This window comes from Rousettus aegyptiacus, unplaced genomic scaffold (assembly GCF_014176215.1).
Source record: "Rousettus aegyptiacus isolate mRouAeg1 unplaced genomic scaffold, mRouAeg1.p scaffold_m13_p_8, whole genome shotgun sequence".
Taxonomy (NCBI): domain Eukaryota; kingdom Metazoa; phylum Chordata; class Mammalia; order Chiroptera; family Pteropodidae; genus Rousettus; species Rousettus aegyptiacus.
Window position 1 is genome coordinate 111504157 of NW_023416311.1, and position 23123 is coordinate 111527279.

The following is a 23123-nucleotide window of genomic DNA, read 5'->3' on the forward strand; positions in this document are numbered from 1 at the left end:
GGTCAGTGTCACTGCAGGAAGAATTCTCGCGCCTCCACGGACCGGCCTCTCTCCCCCGGCCTGTAAGGCCCCAAACGCCAGAGCGCGAAGAACACAGAAAAACGAGAACAGCTCACGCAGTCGCACTGCGACGGACCACGCCACGTAGACAGACACACAGACACAGAGCCAAAGGAAACAGCGCTTCGCGACCTGCCGGGGCCACGAGGAGGGTTGGGCGACTTCGCGAATGGTCGGGCGCCCACCGCCCGGCGACCCCGCTCTGCGCATCCGCCGCGGGTAAACGCAAGGCGAAGCGCGGCGGCCCGCGGCCCAGGCTGCACACGTCAAAACGGCCTCACAAACGGAGACGACAGCGTCCAGGAACCAGAGGACGGTCGCATGGGCCGCGGTGGTCCCTGCCTGGCGGGGAGGCGCAGGTGGCTCGCTCAGGCATCACCACGGGGAGCCCCAAGGACGCCAGGGCCACCCACCGAGCAAAGCCGAACGCAGGGACGACGCCCTACACCGTCCCGCTGTCGCGGACCCTAGAAAACGCGCGCAGGTGTCGCGGCCCGCACATCGGCGCCCCGGAACGCTCCGTGGGGCGACACCCTAAAACCCGACTGTGGGGCGGCCGCCAAAACTCATTGAACTGTACACGTATTAAACTTCGTTTTATGTAAATAGTTTCTCAATAAAGCCATTAAAAATACTACGCAATGAAACACGTTCCCGCATATCACGTTAGAAAAAGTTCCAAGTTCCTTTGAGCGGAAGACACGGCCTCCCACAGCGGTGTCTGGAGCACAGAGCGGAACAGAAACTTGGCAGATGGTGGTGAGAGGGAGCATCGCTGGCCCGTACCCGGGGCCGCGCCCTCCTCCGCCAGGCACAGCTGTCGGTGGGTGGGGCGGAGCCCCCACTGCAACGCCACAAAGAGTGCCCGAGGCCTCCCCTGGGGTCTGCTGGAGTAACTGCAAAGCGTCCGCCCAAAGTATGCTGTCCAGATACCTTTAAAAACGAGGAAAATCTCCACGAACTCATTCGTAGTCATCTCCTTGATTTAGTGCTAGGAAGAGCAGCGCGGCGTGGGTGCGGACATGTGGTAGGGTGTCACTCGTCTGAGAAAGACTCGGTCCCGTGACTGGGTGGGAGAAGACAGTGGAGATGGACAGACAGACGGATGGACAGGTGGAGGTGTGGACGCCAGCGGCCAAGGCTGTGCTGAGCACACTTTTCTTGACTCTCAAACCATGGAAGTGATTTTGAAAAAGTAGAATTCAGTCAAAAAAAAAAAAAAGCCGAAAAGCCTTGAAATTAACATAGATAGAACAAATGAATCTATCTGCGTATAAAAGTGATAGCAGCTAAAAAATGATATTTTCAAGTAATTTTGAACACAGTGCTTGGAGCATCCCTGGTGATCGCTTCTAGACACAAAGAGATTTGCAGAGAATTTTCAGAAACTACTCAGTGAATTTCTTTTTAGTGGTAATGTAGATATTATAGTTTTAAAACTTTCGTGTATGTTTTATGATAAATCAAATATATAAATGCACAATGTTGAAGAAAAGACTTTCAACATACGGAGGTAAATAGACATATGTGTCTGTCGATGCTAAGTATGAATTACGAAAGTACACGCTTATCTCAGATATAACGGATCGCCTACCTGCATCCGGAATCTAGATATAAAATTTGTCTCTAAATATTTTTCCCAGAGAGTCATATAAAAATCTGAGAGAGTCAGAGATTTTAAAAGAGAAATACAAAAGTAACCATTCTTCTCTGTTCCATTATGGTGTACATGCGATTCATCGTTTCTGTATATAACTTTAAAAAATGACCAAATATATATATATATATTAAAAAGTCAAAAAACGTAGACGAGACACGGCGTGGGCATTTCTCCCTTCGCGGAGCTAAGTTCGCGCATAGACACCTGTTTCGAATCCTGCAGGCGTCCTCACGAATCTCTCCATGCACAATAACAGCATTTTTAAAAGCAAACAAACAAACATCCTGCCAGATTTGTGTCACTCATTTGTATCTATGGACAGCATTACACGTCCCCCGTGCTAGGCCTCCCTGAGAGCCGGAGAACAGTGCGGCACATCCCGTGAGAGGTGTCCGTGCGCTGCAGTGTGACTCCAACGAGAGTCCCCTGAGAGCAGACACTGGGCAGCTCCTGGCTTTGCATCTTCGTTCCCATCCCCTGGTCGCCTGCCCCCCCTACATGAGCTCAGAGGGGTGGCGCATATTGCAGACCCCACGTCTGCAGCCCTCATGCCCCAGGTGTCCCTTGCCGGGCCCAGTTGTCCCTTGCTGGGCCCAGAAAACATGATGGTCGAGGTACCGAACGCTCCCAGGCGCACAAGGGCCCCTCCTGCTGCCTTTTAGAAACACACCCGCCCCCTCCCCACTCTCATCCCTAAGCCCTGGCAGCCACCCAACAGCTCTGTGTTCCTAAAATTTTGTGACTTCTGCCATCTGTACCCTTTGGGACTGGTTTTGTCCCTCGGCCTCAGGCAAGGGACAAATAACTCTCCGGCGATTCATGCAAGTCGTGTGGACCGGTGTGGCTCACTCCTGTGCACAGCCAAGCAATAATCCAGTCCCCTGTCCTGGGGAGGACGCGCGGCCGGGTCCACCCCCGCCTGCCGCGGCCCAGCTGCCAGGCGCGGCCGGCCTCGCCGGGACCAGCGCGGAGAGTGCAGTGGCCGGGCTGACGGCCAGAGCGGGGTCGGTTCCGAGAGAAGCGGAAGCGTCCGATGTTGCGCTGCGCCGTCCTGGCGGGGGCGCGCATCGCGTTACGGTTTTCGTCTGCACTGCCCGGGTGTCCAGTGACGTCGAACGTCACGTCCGGTGCTCATTTGCCATCTGTCAACCCTCCTTGGCGAAATGTCTTTTTATATCTGCTGCCCAAATTCTACGTGGCTTTTTTGGGTGGCGGTTTCACCGTTGGGTGTGAGTATTCTTTATGTATGCTGAGTACTAGTCCTTCCTCGGACTCGTGTGTTGCAAATATTTTCTCTCAGTCTGCACTCCGTCCTCTGAGCAGGCTCTTTCACAGAGCAAAAGTTTAAATTCGGAGGAAGTCCAATTTCTCAAACTTTCCTGTTATGGCTTCTGGTTTTGGTATCTGCTCTTAAGAATCCTTTGTCTGGATCTAGATCTTGAAGATTTTCTCCTGTACTTTTCTAAAGGTTTTATAACTTTACATTTAGGTCTGTGACCCGGTTGGAGTTAATTATTGTATACGGTGTGAGACTGAGGGTTTTTGTTTGTCTGTCTGTTTCTTTTTTGCTCATCAGTGGCCGATCGCTCCAGCACCATTTGTCAAAAAGACTAACTTTCCTCACTGAATTGTTTTGCTTCTTGTCGCCGTAAGTCAGGGATGTTGGCACGGGTGTTGCTCTGGGTTCTGTGTCCGGTGCCGATGCGATGCGTGTCTGTCCGCCACCCCCCACCCGCCCCCCTGCCACACCTCCTGACGCCCGTAGTGTGCGACGTCCCGAAATCAAGCAGACGGATCCCTCCCATTTTATTCTCCTTTGTCAAAATTGTTTTAGCTCTTCCAAGTTCCGTGCCCTTAAAAATAAATTTTAGAACAAACTTGTCTATCTGTATCTGTGAAAACCTTGCTGGGATCTAATTCATCTTTTAAACAGTGTAACTCCTCCCCACTCTGAATTTTTTGCTGAAATTATTATCAAAGTTCAGCTCGCTTGCGTTCAGATGTCAGGACGAGTCCGTCCGCCCCCTGACGGGCTGTACCTCTGCCAGAGGAGGCGCCTGCCCGCTTTCCACAAGGAACCCGCGAGGCTTCGCGCTGATTGCTAACTCGGAAGTTTATTTTAAAAACTAAATGTTATTTTAAATGCGCATCCCTATCAGGTCTTAAAATTTAATGACCAGCACAGGTGGTGCTCCATGTGGAGAGCCGTCTCCCTGAGGAGGAGGGCCGGGGCTGGCCGGCCCGGACCCGTGCCGCCTGCCCTGCCCCCTGGCCGAGGGGTCTCCAAGGGGAAGTAGGGCCGAGTTGTAAGCAAGTGTCCCTGTTATGTTTCTGTTTCTCTCCCTCAACACCCTGCCGCATCTTTTACAAGTAAAGGCAAATAACCAAGAGCGAGCCGTTCACTTAATCAATACTTGTCCGATGCCTAGGCTTGCAGTCCGGTGTGAGACCGCGGTCAGAGAACGTCCCAGGTTGACACAGCAGCTCCGAGCGGGAGGGGCCCGCGAGAACCGTGGGGAAGGGGCTCCTGGCCGCAAGCAGCCTGCAGAGGTGCGACGTGGGAGGCCAGTGGGCCTGGTGCAGGAGCAGGCAGATGGCGGCAGCCAGCCCCAGGGGCTTTGGGCCACGAAGGCACAAGGAAGCCTCTGGCAGCTTGGGGGACCCCAAGAAATAGCGCCCTCCTTTTGGCCCAGCTCTGAACGGGTTGAGAAACTGAATAACAAACGGAGGCCATGTCACTGCCAAGGGGGCCAGGCTGCAGGATGGCCTCGAGGCCTCCTGGTCTCTGCGAGGCCTCTGGACAGGTTTGGATGTGAGCGGCCGATTGCTCACGCTGCAGCAGACGCAATGGGGACAGGGCAGAGCGGCAACTGTTTCTAGAAAGAGCCAAGGCCCAAGAAAGCAAGGCCTGCTACTCAGAGAGTGAGGTGGGGGTGCTGGGAGCCAGATCCCTTCCCCCTCACCCCCTCTTCCTTTCCCGAGGGCCCTCTGTCCCAACCCTCGGCCTGGGGCCTAACTCTGTCTTCCACAGCCGCTCCTCTAGTCTCCACTTGAGTTTCTAACCCACGTTCCCTGCGATGTAACGAGAAGGCATGGTTCCCACAGGGAAGGGCCCAGGGCCGCACAGAGGCTCGCGGGTGGCAGGCTTCCGTGCTGCGCCCAGCGCGGCCTCGCCCTGCCGGAGAGGCCTGGCTGTCTCCGCACGTGACCAGAGAGGGTGGCCGGGCCTCCGTACCCTGTCCAGGAAGCCTGTCGCTCCCTGCCATGCTCTGGATAATGGCACAAACACAAACACACAAACACACAAGGGACAGTTTAAAGGTCTCAACGGCAGGTGCAGAATATTGTTAATTTTTATTTTTTTGAAGGATTACGGAATGGAAAGAAGAAGGAAGAGATGAAGAACGTAAATTTGTAAGAATTTATGTGAAAGAAGGAACCGTTAAATTATTCCATCATACGTCTGGCCCATGACACTTTAAAAAATGCCAATACTTACTATTTAATTTAAAATTTCAAAACAAAGTATTTTGCAGAAGAGAAGCATGCAGGATAATACAACCATAGGTAACCACCATTCAAAGTTACGAATCATTAACATTTTGGCATCGATTTCAGATGCACTTCTCAGAAATAAAATATAGCTAATCGGGCCGACTACCCCTACCCAGCCCCTGCTCCTGGGGCCCGCGCGACCCTCGCAGGAGAGACTGACCCGCGCGTCATCGCCGAGTCCCTCGCCGGGCACACGCGTCAGCACCGTCGGCACCGACCTGCCTCCGGCCCTCTTTCATAAGGACTGTTTTCCTCACCCAACTTTACACTCCGAGGATGTATGCGCGTTGCTGCTGGGGAGCTGCCGGCCCCCGGGGAGCGCGCCCTCCTGTGAGACATGTCGGACTCTCTGCCCGGGCCTCTGCCGGCTGCCACTCGAGTGTCCGGCGCTGCGCTTCCCAAGCAGCGCACGTGCGGTGCCTGGCGCTTCCCCGCGCGGACGGTGAGCCCAGGCGCTGCAGGGCGCCGGGGCGGGGGCGTCTGCCGCGTCCAGATTCGCCACGTGTCTCTCTCTAACTTCTTCGCAGGGATTTAAGCGCGCCGGGCTGCTGGCTCTGTGCGCCCTGGGCCTGGCGGGCGTCACCCAGTGGGTGCGAAGTGACATCTTGGACGCCGTGGCCAGGCTTCCCCATCACTGGTGAATCCTGGCATCTTTGCGCGTGGCTTTTCCGTCGCCGCTGTGCACAGGGTCCGCGCCTGCCTCTGGCCCATTTTCCGCTTCTGTTCAACTGAAGTTGTTACTTTTAATACGATTAAATTGGTCAAGAAATTTTTTCTGCCTTTCCTCCAATGTTTGAAAAGAAAAAAATAAATAATAAACCCTCCCTCTCTACCTCTGATCCGGGCGTGTCCGAGTGTCCAGAGCTCGGGCAGCGCGTGCACGTGACCGCAGGCCGCAGCAGGGCTGGTCCAGCCAGCTGTTTGGGGTCGCAAACCGCATTCGGTGGGTGTTAGCCCAGGAGGGAAACGCGCCCCAGACCAGCGCTGTGGCCAGATTCGCTCGTGAGACCAGAGTGTGGAGAAATCGGGGATCTTCCTGCTGCAGTGTTCCTCGCGAGCGAGGAGCCCTCCCCGGGCCGCCCTCCCGCGGCCTCTGCGGTCCCCGGGGCCTTCTAGGCCGCTTGCTCGCCTCGCAGAGGTGTTTAAAACCGAGAACGCGCAGCAGCGGAGCAGCGGCGGGGGGCGGGGGCGGGGGCGGGGTTCTTCCAAAGGTTGTTTTGCCGAAACACTTAAAAAAGGGCGGGGGAGGGGGACCCAACTGACAACTCTTTGCCTGTTTGCGTCGCCCCGACAGCTTCCGCGGCGCCCCGGGGCCCCTCCGGTAAGGTGCGCGCCGAGGGTTCAGGGCGCTTGGTGCAAGGGCCGGGCCGCCAGGGCGTGGAGTACGGGGAGCGGGCGGAGAGCGCTTCAGCGTCCCCTCCAGCCGCCGCCACCGGAAAACAGGGCGCTCCGATCTCGTTGCTCTGGACACCGGTCTCCTGTGACCCGCCCCTTAAACAAGCTCAGGCCTGGCCAGGCCCCGCCGCGTCCCCTTTCCTCCCTCCCCAAGCGCTCTGGGGCCTTGGGCGCGCCCTCCCCCAGGCTGGAGTCCCCGACGGCGAGGCGCCCGTGGAAGGGGCGCACGGGGTCGCAGCACTCGGGCAGGCCACGTCGGCCACAGGTGGGGGGGGCGGGGCGGGAGGCGGGAAAGGGCAGGGGGGGGGCAGACCATAGGGATGACAAGGACTGAGTCTGCAAGATGCTGGGACAAGGTGAGACGCTCTGCTCCGGGAGCTGCAGGGACAGAACCTTCTGGAGGCACGTCGGAGGCGGGGCACCGGTGGAGAGGGTGGGAGTTGAGCTGTCCGCTCAAGAAACCAGAGAGGGACAAGTTCCCGAGGAAGGGACCTTGCAGTGAACCCGAGTTCCCGAGTCAGACGCTGAAGTGGGAAACGGTGAGGTGAGAACGCGAGTCTTAGAGCCTAAAAAAGGAGAGGCACGCGGTCCGGGGACCCGGGGACCCGGCGCCCGACACCCCCGCCACCCCGCTCCAGCCCTCCGGGGCCCCTCTGCATGGCCCGCCGCACTCCCCTGGTGGCCCAGGTCTTCTGGCCTGTTTGAAAATCCCACCCAAGATTCCAGGCCAGGAGCCCAGGGATCCTGCGGCCTCTGCGGGGTCCCCCCTGCACCGTGTTGTCCAGCCACGAGTTTGAGACCCTAAGACGCCGCTGCATCCGAACCCCTATGAGAGGCGGAGTGCGGGCTGAGAGCGAAGCCACGCTCGAAAGATACGCACGTTTGATTTTGACTTAAATTGTGTACAGTTAATAATGACGTGTTTCTGTTTTCAAAAAAAAAAAAAGAAGAAGAAGAAGAAGAAAATAAAGGAAATTGCGGGGCCGCGCCTCTCTCCCTCCCGGCTGCTGCCGCTCTCGCCACCATCGCCACCATCGCCCGGGAGGTCCTGGCGCAGGAGGGACCCATCACTGGGAAAGCAATGGGCACACGGCACTGATACACTGAAACGACTCGCCTTCTAAACGTCGCCTCATGTGAACCCATGTCGACTGTGTACATTTAATCTTAATTGACAAAAGCATTACACACCCCCAAAATGGCAGATACTTTCCCACCGGGCTCTTAGAAATCCCGGCCTAGGCCAGGGTAATAAGACACGGTGAGAAAAAGGTCGTGTTCGGAGGTTTCACTGAAATGACCTGGTATAATTCTCCTTCTTCCCCGATTTAAACGACGTGGGCAGGGTAGGTCGCGCCAGGGCCGGGTGCCCGCCGCCCGTCCGCGGCCGGTGGCGGCGCCGGGGCCACCGCTGCAGAGACGAGGCCGCGGCCGCGGGCCACAGCGCCCCTCGCCGGCAGCGCGCAGGACTTCGGGCCCGCGCGGCTCCGGGGCTCCGGGCGGCGACAGCCGGGCGCGCGGCGCCTGCGTTCGCAGCGTCTCGCGGCGCCTGGCCTTGCAGGAAGCCAGGCTCGTTGAAACGCGCACGTCCACGCTGACTTGCTCGAAGCGCAGCGGCCACTGTTGGGACAAGAAACAAAAATGTGCCGGTGTTGGACTCCTTTTCTTAATGCACACGTAGGGGAGGGGGCGGGCCCGCCGGGAATCTCACGCGGTCGCCGCCAGTGGCCGCGCTGTGGCAGTGGCTCGCTTTGGCCCGCGCGCCTGCCCCTTCCCCTCCATTCCGGCTCGGACGGCAACTGAAAAGAAGCAGAAGCCAAGTCCCCGGCGCTCCGCCCGCCTGCGCGCCCCTCCGCGCCCGCGCGACGCTCCCCGCGGCGACCCGAGCCGCGCTGCGAGCGAACCCAGGCCACCCCTGCAGGCGGCCGCGCGCCCAGTCGGCCTCGACACTCGCCGCATGTTTCGTCGATTTATTATTTTTTTTTAAAAGAAGACCAAGCCAACTTTCATCTAAGAAAAGTGATTTTTAAAAATCAGGGAGCTTTAAAGCGAAACGGAGTTATAGATTCCAGTAACAATGCAGAGCGTAAGTTTCAATGTCTCTGCGTAGGCATTTTAATTTGCTACAGTCACTACCAATAAAAACGGCATGTAGTGCGATTCGACTGTTTAATAGTGCAAGGTAGACGGTTTTTATTAGTAGCAGGCAGCAGTATGGAAAATTTAGATTTCAGTGGAGGAGTGTAATTGCTGGGGGGGAAATACACTCAGGAAGACGCCGCCTTTGGAATCAGCAGCGCTGAGCAAAGAGGGAGGGAGAGCGGGCCACGTTTCTGGAGATGCACCCTGGGCACTGGGAGACCCTCCAAAGTCACGTGCACCTGTCTGGTTAGGTACTTAATTGATGTCAAAATCGAGTGTATTCAGAGCATAAGCTCCTGCTCCAAACTGGGGATGTTTTGGTAATAATTCACTGTTTTCTTTTCTGCCCCTGGCAGAGATCAGGCAGGGGATGGGGGAAGGAGGGGGGAGGGTGCGCGCCCCAAATGCTAATGAGAGCACAGCAGGAACTGGTCTTCAGAAATGGAAATTGCGGAGGCCAGTCCTCCTTGGAGATAAAAATTAGACCTGATTTTTTTCACTTAAACTATTTAATTGGAAGTGAACCAGAATGCTGAGGTCTGATCAGGTGCTGTCTATGTTTGTGATCCAAGTGTGTGCCAGGCATCCACGGCTTCTTTCGGGACGAATTCCCTCCTGGAAGACCAAAATGTCATAGACCCTGTCGCTGGCATGCTCCATGGGGCTCCGGGGCCTCTCTCCCTCTCTCTTTATCTTTTTCCTTTTTCACTCTACAAGAATTGATTTAAAATATCAGCCCTGCACTGAATCCAGAGGTCCCGCTTGAGGTCGAAGCATTGTAGGAACCCCCTGCTGGGTCCCCACAGTGGCCCAGAGAGAGTGGGAAGTGGTGTGTGTGTGTGTGGAGGGGGGGGTAGGTCTGCTTGGGGGTGATGTGAAGGTTGGTGGTTGGGGGGGTGCAGGGCTGCGGTTTGCAGGAAGAGTGGTGGGCGGGGAAACGGGGGCCCCCGAGTGGGAGGCCTGGTGAAGGATGAGCGGTTTGGGGGCTGGCTGGGCCAGACAGCTAGCGTGAGCCACGGGACTGCACCTACCCTGAGCGACAGGCCTCCAGGCCACGGAGGACGGTTCTTCGCATGCCCAGCACTGCGATCTGCAGCTGCTTGCCTCAGACCTGGGGGAAGACAGATGCATCCCGACTGAGCCTTGAAGGTCCGCATGTGACCGGGCAGCAGCTCGAGCCTCGGGACCCAGCGCTGCAGCCTCGCGGCATCTCTCGCCGCCTACGGAAACTGGATAAATAAGGCTGTTCCGCGAGCTTCAGAGCCCACAGGGCTGGGGGTGGAGGCGAGAGGGGTACGGGGAAAGGGGAAGTGCGGGGGGGGGGAGGGAGAGGGAGCTGCAGGCCTCAGCTGCCACCTAAGGCATTGTTCACCTGCAGGTCACCGACGGGAGACCGCCTCGGAGGCATAGGCACCTGTTGGGCGCCCCCACCTGGCCCGCTCACACCAGACCCCCTGCAGGTCCCCTGAGAGGGCTGGGTCTGCGATCCCCCCCCTCTTCCGCCCGACTCCGTGGGGGAGGGATGGAGAGTGGGGATGTTCAGGTGTTGGGTCCGTTACTAAGCATCTCTCCCCTAGGCCCCGCGAGGCATCGGCCGAGCTGCGTGTTACCTGGGCTACCTGCGGTTCCGACTGCGCCCTGGCCACCAGCCCTTTGCTTTCGAGGCCATTCCTGAGTGACAGCGGGGCTTCACGTCGTGCCAGAGGCAGTCTGTCTGTCCAGCGACTGTCATCCCCCTGAGTATTTTACAACGCAAATGCGAAAGAGGAGTCAACTTACTAAAACAAAATAAATCGCTTCAGGGGCAGAGGGGAAGCTCTGGCAGAGAGTGCTAAAACATGTCCAGGAGCGGTCGGTGCTACCAACGCCGGGGACCGGGGCTCCGTCCCGGACTCTGGGGCACAAGGCTCACCTCAGGGCCCTCGTGGCAGCTCACAGCGAAGACGCCCCGGATCCGGGTCCCGCGGGAACGCTCTGCATGGCGCGGGGCAGGCGACCAGACGCGAGGGCTCGTGTGGCATCTCTCACTGTGAGACAGTAGATCGAGGATGGTGGAAGTGAGAGCCGCGCACGCCGCCCCCGGGAGGACCCGGCCGCCAGAGCAACACCCCTCACCCCGCCACCCCCCCCCCCAGGTGCCGGTGGGGACACCGGGGTCGGCGCGCAGTCTCCTAGGCCAGCCTGTTACCGAGGAAGAGGGGGCTTGGTCTGTCTGTCCCCCGAGTGGACCAGCCCGGCCCGACTGCAAGCGGCCTCTGGCTGGTCCTCCCGGGCCGAGCTGGGGGGCGGGGCAGCGGCTGGATTGGGGTGCGGCGGCCAGATTGGGGGCGGGGATGGGGGTGGCGGCTAGGCTCGGTGGGGGTGGGGGAGACGAGTACGTGAGAGTGGGAGGGGGTGCGCGCTGCTCGGCCCGGCCAGACCGCGGGGCCGCGGGCCGCGGGCCGGAGCCGCGCGAGAGGCGACTGCGCCACAAAAGCCTGCGCGTCCCTCCCTCTTCCTTCCTCCCTGGCTCCCGCCTCCCTCTCCCCCGCCCTCCCCTCCTCCGCCCACCCCTCCTGGCTCCCTGCTCCTCCCCCGGTCGCAGCCCGGCAGCTGGAGCGGGCGGAGCCGGGGAGGGGGCGGGCGCCCGAATATGCAGATGAGCGGGTGACGGACAGCTCCGCGTTCCAATGTCCCTCGGAAACTCGAGCGCTCCTTCCTCAACTCCTCACTCCCGACTCCAGACTCCCCCAAACCCCGACCGCCGGCCTGGCGCGCGGCTGCGCCCACCGGCTCCGCGCCGCCGCCGCCACCGCCGCCGCCGCCGCCGCAGCCCCGCCGCTCCCCCGGCCCCCGGGCCGCCCGGGCTAGTGTGCGGGCCGGCCTGCCTCGGCCCGCGGCCCCCGCGCCCGCCGTCGCGCCGCGCCCGGGCCGGGCGTGGATGGAGGGCGCCGCGCGCCCTGCCCGTTGCTCGGCGTGACGCGGGCCCCGCGCCCACCATGTCCTACCCCCAGGGCTACCTGTACCAGGCGCCCGGCTCGCTGGCGCTCTACTCGTGCCCCGCGTACGGCGCGTCGGCTCTGGCGGCGCCGCGCAGCGAGGAGCTGGCGCGCTCGGCGTCGGGCTCCGCGTTCAGCCCTTACCCCGGCTCGGCGGCCTTCACGGCGCAGGCGGCCACCGGCTTCGGCAGCCCGCTGCAGTACTCGGCCGACGCCGCCGCCGCCGCGGGCTTCCCGTCCTACATGGTAACGCGCGGGCGGGCAGGACCCTGATGAGGGCGCGGGAGGAACGAGGCCCGGGGACCAGAGAGAGGGGGCCGTAGGGGACGGGCCGCGGGCGGCGGCTCCGAGTCTCCAACTCGGGCCGCCGCGCCGGTGGCGGGACAAGTGGCCGGATGAGAGGCAGCGCGGCCGGCCGGTCACGGCCCCGAGACCCTGGCGGAACCTGCGCTACGCGCCGCTTCCCCTCGGCTCTCGGAGTAAATTTCCCAAAGATCCAAAAAGTGGGACTCCTCTGGGGTCGCGATCTGTCGCGCTCTGTCCTTCGTTCACGCCCCGAAGCTTGGCGAGGGGTCCAGAGCGGGCCCAGGGCTCGCTTCTGTTGTTTCGGGGCTCGAGGGTCGGCGCCACGGGGACCTCCGGGCGGCTGCCAGGCGCTTGGCAGTTACTTGCGGGGCTTAGGGTCACCGGGTTGGGGGAGGGAGCGAGGCATCTGCCGGCGTCTTCGGGGCCGCCCAGTCCGCCGTGATCAGGGTCTTAACCTGTCCCACAGGCCGCGCTCTCTCAAAGCCTGTGGGCGGGCCTGTGTCCCGCCAGTGCCGCCTGGGTCCCCTGTGAAGCCGGAGCAGGCAGCTCCTGCTCCCCGGACCTCGGCCGGGCGGGCGGCGGCGGCGAAGGCGGAGCGCGGTTGGGGTGATTGAGGCCGCACCGGGGGCTGTCGGCACCGCCCGCCCTCGGCGGGATCCCTGGGCAACGACCTGGTGGCTGGGGCCTTGGCGAGGGCTGCGAAGGCCTCGAATTTAAACGTTAAAGGCTGAATTAAAATGCTAATTACGGCGCATTTGAAGAATTCGAAACGGTGACTGGCTTCTGAGTTGCAAATTGGATTTGCTGAGCTTTGGAGCTGTGAATAGCCGAGCGGGGGCTCCGAGTGGTTTTTTAACCATATAAGGGCGGGGTCGGGGGAGAGGGGGGAGGCCGCAGCGCCTGCGAACCCGGAGAAATTTAGATATCAAGAAACTACCTGGGGGCCTCTGTGTGCCCGGGTGTTCCCGCGCGTTTGTACCCGCGGCTCAGGACTTGGGGGGAAAGATGTCATTTTAGGAAAGTGAAATAGTTAAACAATTCCAGAATAAAACTGCGGCGCTTTTGGTGATCAACAGCTGGCGTTAAAAAAAAAAAAAAAAAGCCCGCTGCGTTTTTTTCTGCTCCGCCGCAGCGGGAAGCGCGGCCCTACGCGGGAGACTCGCCGTGGGAAAGGCGGCGGCGGGCGGGCCGAGGGGTCGCTTTGGGGCTGTTGCCTGCCGGGGCCTCGGGCACCCCACTCACCAGGCTCTCCTCGGTTCCAGGGCGCGCCCTACGACGCGCACGCCACCGGGATGACGGGCGCCCTCAGCTATCACCCGTACGGCGGCGCGGCCTACCCGTACCAGCTCAACGACCCGGCGTACCGCAAGAACGCCACGCGGGATGCCACCGCCACGCTCAAGGCCTGGCTCAACGAGCACCGCAAGAACCCCTACCCCACCAAGGGCGAGAAGATCATGCTGGCCATCATCACCAAGATGACCCTCACGCAGGTCTCCACCTGGTTCGCCAACGCGCGCCGGCGCCTCAAGAAGGAGAACAAGATGACGTGGGCCCCGAGGAACAAAAGCGAGGACGAGGATGAGGACGAGGGCGACGCGGCTAGGAGCAAGGAGAGCCCCGGGAAGGCGCAGGAGGGCACCGAGACTTCTGCGGAGGACGAAGGTGAGCAGGGCCGCGGCTGGCGCGAGGCGCGCGGAGGTTTCTCCCCAGGCGGGGCACAGCGCTGAGGGCGGGGAACGCTAACGGCCAGCAGCGACAGCCAGGTTCCAGCCTGGAACCCCGCCGGCCGGCAGCGCGCGGCCCGGGCGACTGCAGGGTCGCTTCCCCCGGGAAGCCGCGCTCCCTCGAGGCGGTGGCTGCGGCTGGGCGGCGGGCAGGAGCCCGGGGGCTGGTGCGCCTGGCCGCGGGGCGGAGGGGCCGCGGGCGCCCGCGCAGTCCCACGCGCCACACGGTGCCCGCGCCTCTGCAGGGATCAGCCTGCACGTCGACTCGCTCACGGATCACTCGTGCTCCGCCGAGTCCGACGGGGAGAAGCTGCCGTGCCGGGCCGGGGACCCCTTGTGCGAGTCGGGCTCCGAGTGCAAGGACAAGTACGAGGACCTGGAGGACGACGAGGACGAGGACGAGGAGGGCGAGCGGGACCTGGCGCCACCCAAGGCCGTCACCTCGTCCCCGCTCACTGGCGTGGAGGCGCCGCTGCTGAGCCCCCCGCCCGAGGCCGCGCCGCGCAGCGGCGGCAAGACACCCCTGGGCAGTCGGACGTCGCCGGGCGCGCCGCAGCCCGCCAGCAAGCCCAAGCTGTGGTCTCTGGCCGAGATCGCCACGTCGGACCTCAAGCAGCCGAGCCTGGGCCCGGGCTGCGCGCCGCCGGGCCTGCCCGCGGCCGCCGCGCCCGCCTCCACCGGGGCGCCGCCGGGCGGCTCGCCCTACTCCGCGTCACCGCTGCTCGGCCGCCACCTCTACTACACGTCGCCCTTCTACGGCAACTACACAAACTACGGGAACTTGAACGCGGCGCTGCAGGGCCAGGGACTCCTGCGGTACAACGCGGCGGCCGCGGGCCCCGGAGAGGCGCTGCACGCCGCGCCCAAGGCGGCCAGCGACGCGGGCAAGGCGGGCGCGCACCCGCTCGAGCCCCACTACCGGCCCCCGGGCGGCGGCTACGAGCCCAAGAAAGGTAGGCTGCTGCGGCCGCGGGTCCTCGGGCAGGGACGGCGGCGGGGCTGGTCGGTCAGGGCTCCCGGCTCTCCGGGGAACGGGCGGGGGAGCCCGTGGATCCGCAGGGAGACCTTTGTCACTTCCAGGAGACGCGGAGAAAGGCAGAGTGGCCCACGCTAGACTGAAAGTTAGGAGTGAGGGGGTGGGGAGCGCGGGGGTTCGGGGCCAGGGCAAGGCGACCTGCCCCGGTAGCGTTTCCCTGGCGTTCGACTCATTATTCCTGCCATCGCCACCGCCGTCAGGCTGTTTCAGTGTTGGCAAACACACACCGTGACAAAACGCAGGTCGCAGTCTGTCGCTGCTGACCCACCTTCGGCTCGGAGCGTCCACAGCCTCGGCCGGCTCTGCGCTCCCGCCCTTGGCGAGGGAAGCCCAGCCCGCTGGCCCCGGAGGCCTCGGTCCTTCGGAACAGAGACCCAGCGCCTTCCCCTCTCCCTCCTGCCTCTGTGTCGCCTCCTTCGCCCGTAGTTGAGGCTGGAGGCGAGACCTGTGGAAGGAGCTCAAGGAGGAAGGAAAAAGGGAGGCGGTGTGGCCGGAATCTGTGTCAGGCAGCCGTGGGAGAGCCAGGCTCCCTGTGCGCCCCTGCGCAGGGAGCCGGCGCCTGGGCGCGGGCTGGGGGCTGCGGGGCGGGTCCTGACTAACTGCCCCCTCCCGTGACAGATGCCATTGAGGGCTGCACGGCGGTCGGTGCGGGCGTCCAGCCCTACCTATAGAGGGGCCTGCACAGCAATGCAAGTAAGTGGGCCCGGCCTTCGGCCCGGCCCGGGAGCCTCCCTCCACCAGCTGCCCTGCAACGCGCTGCCCCAGCTGCTCGCTCCTCGTTGTGGGGTCCGCGGACAGGGCCTTGCCATCCTCTCCACCCTTTTTCCTTTAAGTAGCAGCGATGTCTCCTCTTGTATAGAGCCCTCCCTTTTGCTTAAGTCCTTCTTCGAAGAATCGCTCGCTCCTTCCGCGGAGGAGTACGTGCATGCTGGCTTCTCAGTCCGGGGACGCGTGTGCCGTGCGCTGGACACGGCACAGGCATCAGCTTCGTGAGCGGCCGCTCCTGAAACGCGGGTGTCAGAGGCTCTCTGGGCGGTGTCCGTAGAGTGAGACTGAGAGACGAGAAGCATGGTCTGTTCCCAGGCGTCCCCTGTGTCCAGGTGGCCTAGATAGGACCCTGCAGTTTGCCAGGCTCATAGCAATAGTTTAAAATATATATATATATATCAGTTTTACAACTAGACAAAATGACTAATCACATGCCTCAGATGCGGGAAAGAGGCAGAGCCAGTGCATTCCGACTCCCTTTTATAATGTTTTGATGTTGGTGTGGAACTGAAGGATTTGGTTTTTTCCTTGGTCCGCAGGTAGGTGTCACAATTGCTTTGGAAAAAAAGTCGGCAGGCCATTCTCTCTTCCCAAGTTCATAAATAAACAGATAGAAAAAGCCGCTCTCCCCCCGACCGCGTCTTGTGCCACTTAACGGAGCCACGAACACTGTCAGCCGCAGACTAACGGAACGGACTGGTGTTGGATAGATGTGAATTTGTTGGCATAGTGTAGCTTCCCCAATGTATGTGTGACTTTTGAAAACAATCTTTTTTCTCAGGATATCTTGAATTGATCTCTTCATTGCCACGGTATATATAGTCTGTAGGTGTGATAGGATTTACTGTAAAATTTATTTGTAAAAGATGTACACAGTAGAAACAAAACGTGATTGAAGAACTTGAGTACTTAAGAAGTGGAAACAAATTTGATATTTATTTTTATAATGATATAAAGCTTCTAGTAATTTATGCAAGTTGTATTGCAATGGAATCTAAACTTTTTGTAAATAAATTCTGCCTGGTTTTTATTTGAACATTGCTGGTTATACAATCTTTGTTGGTTGTTTAACAATAATTCTTTACTAATTTATATCTTAAATTGTAAATAAAAGCAGACTAGACTACAACCACATGGTATTTGGGGCGCCTTTTTCTGAGATGACAGATTTGGGTAGAGAGTCCCTACCCCAGATGACCTGACCTCAGGCTTTTTAATGAAAATGTGTAAAATAATCTCCCTCTGTTGGCTCATAAAAAAAAAAAAAGCAGATGGAAGAGAAACGCACAGTAGGGGGACGGGCGTGTCTCAGATCATTTATCCGCATATGTGTGGCAAGAAAATCCAAATCTCATGCTATAAGTATGCATATTACTTGTCAGTGTAAATTTTTTAAAACTTGGGAAAATAAAATGACCTGACACCCCTCTGCGTTAGGGTCCATTTAATATTTATTTCTGGTGCTGTCTTACCGAAGCTCCTCAGTAAACTGGAAAATTGCGATAACGTGGGTAATAGAGTGATCCCCTACACACACACACACACACACACACACACACACACACACACACACACCATAAATTACTGATAGAAGTAAGTGCTTATTTTAAAGCCTGAATTATCCAAATTGGCATAGACGATTCAGATTTATTGAATGACTTCTTAACTCTCCTTTCCCTATAACTCACATTAAACACCAGGGGAAAATCTGGGAGGAGAAGATTTATTTTCCTCTTGGTGGCCCGCACCCTGGGGGAAAAGAAAAGTTTAAACACCCTGAGCCTACGGCCTCGTTATTGTGTTACTCACTATCTAATTATAGGACAAGTCTAGAATTTGTAGTCAAGTAACATCTTTCCTTTGATTAGTATCATAAAAGCAGCAAACCTGTCACTTTAATTTTCAGCAAAATTATATGGATATCCATATAATATAATTTCAGAAAAGAAATGAACAATCATTTATTTCCTCTCCAAAGATAAATTGAGTGAATATAACTTACGGTTATAAAACAAGAATAATGGCTTCTCAGATTGCCCTTTAATCAATCATACACTTATTTTTCAAGAGGTTCATCTATTTTATTCCATGATTAATAATACTGCAGCATGAGTACATTATTGCATCCCAGCGGGGGACGTCCCGGATGCTTTTAGCTGCTTTGGAATGGTCAGTTGGGGTTCATTATGGGCTGATATTGAACAATTTATAAAATCTTGTCTAAACATCTGCCAGCTCCGATAGGCCAGCGCGTCTGAGGGTGGGAAATCGCTGGACCAGTTGATGTTGACAAACGCATCTCCCTCCAGTGGCTTTTTGTGCCGTAGAAATTAGTGGCCTCTTGCTGGGGTCTTGTTAGAAAGGGTATTTCAAAGTAATCTTAGGGACTTGAGGCAAAGCCAGGGGGCTGTGAACTGGACAGGGAGCCAGGCCAGTGTGTGTTGGCGGGGGGGTGCGGGAGGGGGCGTTTGTGGTTTCAGGCAGAAAAGGTTTCGGTTTTCTGTGACTGCTTAGGCCTTTTGTTGGTTTTGAGTAAATAAGCGTTTGGAGGTCAGACGTAAAGTGAATCTTCGGGTGGAAAACCATTTTCCTCTTCTTCCTGCCTCCTCTGATAATAGACACGGAAACATTTGGAGCCGAGCTCTCTCGGGACCGAGAAGGCTGTGCACCCGGCAGCCTGGACGCTGCGGCGGCGTCTGGGAGGAAACAAACGCCAGCCAGTGCAAGTAAAAGGGAGCGGGCAGCGCTCTGGCTTGTTTTAGATTTTAGACAAAAAAAAACTCATAGAATTTCTGCGAAGGTAATGATTTTTTCCCCTGCAGATAGCATTTTAGGTTGCAGTGTGAAGGCGTTAAGCAGTTGGCTTTTATTCATATTAGCCACATTTCGTAAACCAGCAGGGAATGCACCGCACACGGCAGCGATATCTCTGTTATGTGTAATATTATAAATTGAGTATTTTGAAGACTTTAGTGAAGAGGATGAGAGTTAACAATATTTAACAAATGAAACGCTGAAATCCCACACTCCCTAATTAAGATACAGCACTAAAGACACTTCATCTCTTCAAACGTGGAATACGCGAGTAGAAAGCCCAAGCAAAAATTGATCTCTGTGCACATGTCAGAAACCGAAGCCTGGATGAAAGCCACCTCCCTCTGGGACAGGAGATTGTGTTACCTGGGCATGTGATACAGGCCGCGCAGGCACACGCCCCACACGGTCCCCCTCTCCGGCAGCGTGCACCTTTCACTGGGTGAAAGCTCACAGCAGCTCGGGAGATGAGCCCAGGCTATCGCATCCTCTGTGATGTTTATATGCTCAACAAATTATCAAAGACTTCCAGAACTCACCCGCCCTGCCTCCTGACCTGGCTTTCTTTCTGGAGAACTTGATTTTTTAAGTGAACGCTAAGAACATAAACCCTGCAGGTGTTTAGAGGGATCTTTTTAAAGAAACGCAGAGTGATTTATGGGCTGTTCTCGGCGCAGATTGTACTTTAAGATGAAGGAGGAAGGAGGGCTTTATCCTTCGTTGGGGAAAGAAGTCAATGGGGTCGGGTTTTTATTGTTGCTTTACAATCTACTTCATCAAAAATTAAGTCGCTGGCCACGACGGCCGCGTGCACTTGTCCGCGGAGGCGGGGACACGGGGCGCCCAGGGCCGCGCGGCTGGGGCAGGCCCGGGCGCGCTCCCGGCCCGCCGCCCCTCTGCCCTCCGCGGCCCGGGCTTCATTAGGGCTCATTTATCGGAATTCGCGCTTTAATCTCAGGTGGGCCCCGGGGCCGGGCGCTGCCCAGCGCACCGGGAGCACTTGCCCGGCGGCCGCTGCCTCCCGCGCCCGTCAAATGTCAACATTTGTTCCCAATAAAAGAGTTATTGTTTCTGCAAAGCTGCCCAGCCACTGCCTTTGAAACTTGAAAAGAACTCCATCCACCTTTGTCTGATGCGAGGCAGGAGGGCGGAGCGGAGGGCGCAGCCTGGGGTGGCGGGGGCGCCCGCCGGAGCTCTCTCGGGAGGGGACAGAGGCCGGTCGGCCCGGACTGCCCTCTGCGGGCGTTTATCAGCGGTCTGTGGCCGGCAAGGTGCGCGCCGCTGGGAAAAACTCAGGAGCGACGCGCGCGCGAACCCCGCGTGCATTTTAGGGTCATTTAAAATTGCTTTGAACTTTCTATTAAGGAGGCTAAAAGCAAAGTTGACCTTTTGTTTTTAAACGTTAAAGAATAAATGCGTCCTAAACTCCCACTGCTAGGTCGAGGTAAACAGAAGACAGTTTGAAAAAATCATTCTAAACTGATATCCCTTTTCAGTCAAAGACGACCCTTCCCAAGTTTAAATAACACGCCGCATATTTAGGAAGCCTCCTCGAAGTAACCCTTTGCCTGATCTCCCACCGCATATTTTTCTTTCGTTACCCAGTGCATTGAAAACCTCACGGAAAAAAAACATTTATTTTAACCACAAATTAAGGATAAGGAGATCTATTAAATATATGTTTTTAATTACTTTTACCAAAAAAAATTTTTTTTTTAACACTTTGGAAACGTGTTAACCCGAGAGGCAGTCCTCGGGGACAATACACGACCCTCTGTGGTATGTGGGTATCATGATAAACACCATTTGAATTTCTACAAATTGCCAAGGGGACATGTCCCTTTGATGTATTTTCAAACCTTTATGTAAGTGACAAATCCCTACAGATATTTTAAAGGCTTATTATAAGGAGAAGCGATCTATGACAATATAATTTTCCAGTTGCTGATGATCAGTTTCTGTTGGCCATAATGAAAGCACAGGCTGGGCCTTCGCTCTGGTCCGGCTGGAACGCTGGGGAGCTGGTGGCGTTCGGTGACTTGTGCTTGGACCTCAGCCAGCGGCGGGCCAGCACGAAGAAACTTCTCCCCCCAGCTTTGCGGTGCAAACACCCCATTTGCACGCTTCACTCTGCTCCTACATCTGCATCTCCTGCAGACGGGTGTCTGGCTGGCACCCTCAGCCCCCACTCTGCGCACGGAACAGGCTTGTGTTCCCCCTCCTGAGGGCAGAGCGTCCCCTCTCTTTCTAAGAAAGATAGACATGGAAGACATTACGAGGGAGGACCATACCGTCATGCGAGGGAGCGGAGTGAGTTATGAAATCTCTGTCGTCTGTTCTTTGCAATCCCAGGTACAAGGAAAGAGGAAGAATGTTTTTGTTTGTTTAATAAGTCTGGATCCAAGATAATAAGGAAAAGTTTTTTTTATATATAAAGGTTTCCCAAAGTTACTTTGTCCTATATGGAACTGAATACAAATCTAATTTTCTTAAAGAAGCGACCCAGGCACACACCGCGGTGGCAACACCCAGAGGCAGACACAATCACAAGGCTGCACAAGCAGTCACGTTTTCGTGGGGAGATAAATTGACAATTTATTGTATGTAACTCCTGATCAATTATTAATCATTAGTGTCAACAACGGGGTTATAATTACCTTTGGTTATTTTAAGGAATATTTATTTTTTCATTTCTCTGATCCGGTAATTAGTTAATGCTCTGGAGTAATGAATGGAAGACCAGGCCCGTCGCCCCCTCCCTTGGGGTGACCTTTGGGGAAAACGCAGTCACCGACGCGTTCTCACAAGAGCTCTCCTGCCTCCGCGGTACCACAGGGCACCTTTTGCCCTCCCCCACCCCACACCATAAATAATGTTTCCAGAGGAAAGGGGGAAATAACAAACAAATAGAGCGCGGCTGGAATTAATAAGGCTGATCAAAGTTAGCGGGGCTGCGGCGACAGCTCGCAGCCGCGCGGGTCCGAGGCCCAGGACGGTGGCGCAGTTCCTGCGTCCCCCTCCGAGATCAAGAGAAAGGCCAAAGCAGACGTTTACCCCGCGACATCTGCTCATGGGGGAGAGGTGAGCTGGGGGTGGGGGGGCCCTGTGTTCAGGCCGAGAGGCGGAGCAGCGGCCTGGCTCAGGGGCGCGAGGGCGCGGCGCCTTCGCCCAGCGCGGGCGCCCTCATCCCACCTGCTGCCCCGGGGCGCGGGGTGGGGGCGTCCTGGGCCCTGAACGGTTGGGAGGTGAGTTAGCAGGTTAGCTGGGGACAGATAGGGGGCCCGGGAGGCGCGGGCGGCCGATCGGTGCCGGAGGAGCGCGGAGCGGGGCGGCGGCGGCGGCCCGGGAGGCGGCGGACGGAGCCCGCGGTTGTCGCCGCTGCGGCCCGCGCCTCTGACAGCCGGCGGCCCCGCGAAGGCGCGCGAGCGGGAGGCGGCGGCGCGCGACGCCCCTCCAGGGTCGGCCCGAGCGCGCGTGCTTTGCTGCGGCCGAGCGGCCACCGCTTCTGCAGGGAACTGTCTTCCACGCCCTGCTGGGGACGCCCCTCAGCGGAAACCCCCAGACCCACTTCTGGCCCGCGCTCCCCAGAGCAGCGCCGCCACGCGTGCGCTTCCCTGGTCGCATCGGAGCCCTAGAGGCAGCGAGCGACCCGGCCTGGGGCGGCTGCGCGGAGCAGCGGCAGGTCAAGCGGCGCGGGCCGCCCGGTGCGGGGCGCGGGGCAGAGGGCAGAGCCGGATCTCCGGTCTCCCGCTGGAGACTGAGCCCGCTCAACCCGCGGCCGCCTCTGATGCGGCCTCCATCCCTTCGACGGGACGTGGGGGGGGGGTGTTCGCTGGTCCCCAAGCTCCCACCGCTGACCAGCCTGCAGGATGGAACGATGACCTGGCAGTTTCTGCAGGACGCCCCGCTCTGGACGCCCCCCACTGCCGCCCCGGGCTCCGCGCAGGTGACCCCGTCCTGGCCCTACTCCCGGCTCCCTCGGCTCAGCGCTGTCTCCTGCTCCCCTGCCCCTATCCCCAGCTCCTTCTAAGGAACTGGTTGGGGGGCTGCCTGGAGGTGGTGACCGAGCCAACACATGGACGCAGTGGAGTCCACCGCCCGGATGGGGGCGCCTGCGAGCTCTCCAGGTCTCCTGGGTTCCATGCTGCGACAGCTCCGCAGGACCCGCCACAGTGTCAAGCTGTTCTCCAACCCAGCCCCACCCCACCCTTCCTTTCTGGCGCCCGGGTCCTCTGGCGGCCCCTGGAGGCTTTGACTCGAGTGCTGGGAGCTGGTGGCGCAGAGTTGGGACCCCAGCAGCCACTACCTCCCACAGGCAGGAAGGGCGTCCCTCTGTGGAGGCCCTGGGAGGGGCTGGGGGCAGGCGAGGGTCAGATGGGGGAGTTGGTGTGCCTTGAAACTTTTTGGGTTGTTGATGGGGGAAGCTGTGGCCTTAAGGGGACCTCGGCCCCCTTTTCCTCGCTGTCTCATACCTTGGGAAACTGGACCGGACCCCGGAAGTCCCTACAGTTAGATGAGGAGATGGGAGACAGAGAGGTGACCTGGGACCAGCCCCCAAGGCCTGGAGGCCAGAGTCCCGGGGCCCAAGTGGGGAGGGGGGATCGGGCTCCTTGCCCACCCACAGGAAGCCCAGGCCTACCCAGCTTCATTCTTTCTGGCTCCAGCAGCGGAAAACACCTTGT

General features: G+C 58.4%; 1 protein-coding gene and 1 long non-coding RNA gene across 5 annotated transcripts; one reads left to right on the forward strand and one right to left on the reverse strand.

The window, feature by feature from the left end:
• Positions 1–7806: 7806 nt before the first annotated feature.
• Positions 7807–10544, reverse strand: LOC107498895. 3 transcript variants are annotated; one of them, XR_004952563.1, is made up of 3 exons: positions 10423–10544; positions 9844–9923; positions 7807–8290 (listed from the first exon to the last, which is right to left on the reverse strand). It is a non-coding gene; the product is annotated as an uncharacterized LOC107498895 (long non-coding RNA). The 3 variants fall into 3 exon arrangements; XR_004952565.1 differs by lacking the exon at positions 7807–8290 and adding an exon at positions 8677–9427; XR_004952564.1 differs by lacking the exon at positions 7807–8290 and adding an exon at positions 8677–9522.
• A 983-nt stretch (positions 10545–11527) lies between these two features.
• On the forward strand, positions 11528–16894 carry IRX2 (iroquois homeobox 2). Of its 2 annotated transcripts, XM_036226095.1 has the most exons (5): positions 11528–12036; positions 13359–13761; positions 14069–14776; positions 15478–15552; positions 16167–16894. In XM_036226095.1, exons 1-4 carry the CDS (start codon positions 11791–11793, stop codon positions 15528–15530), a joined length of 1410 nt encoding a protein of 469 aa, XP_036081988.1. In that variant the 5' UTR covers positions 11528–11790; the 3' UTR covers positions 15531–15552; positions 16167–16894. The 2 variants fall into 2 exon arrangements, with proteins under 2 accessions (XP_036081988.1, XP_036081989.1); XM_036226096.1 differs by lacking the exon at positions 11528–12036 and adding an exon at positions 12071–12868 and having other exon boundaries at positions 15478–16894.
• The last annotated feature ends 6229 nt before the right edge of the window (positions 16895–23123 follow it).

What these genes read in the sequence shown, in the direction of transcription:
- IRX2 (XM_036226095.1), top strand. Translation starts at nt 11,791, where the DNA reads ATGTCCTACCCCCAGGGCTACCTGTACCAGGCGCCCGGCTCGCTGGCG. An exon ending in CGGGCTTCCCGTCCTACATG is followed by an intron (nt 12,037 to 13,358) that starts GTAACGCGCGGG and finishes CCTCGGTTCCAG; the next exon opens with GGCGCGCCCTACGACGCGCA. An exon ending in GACTTCTGCGGAGGACGAAG is followed by an intron (nt 13,762 to 14,068) that starts GTGAGCAGGGCC and finishes GCGCCTCTGCAG; the next exon opens with GGATCAGCCTGCACGTCGAC.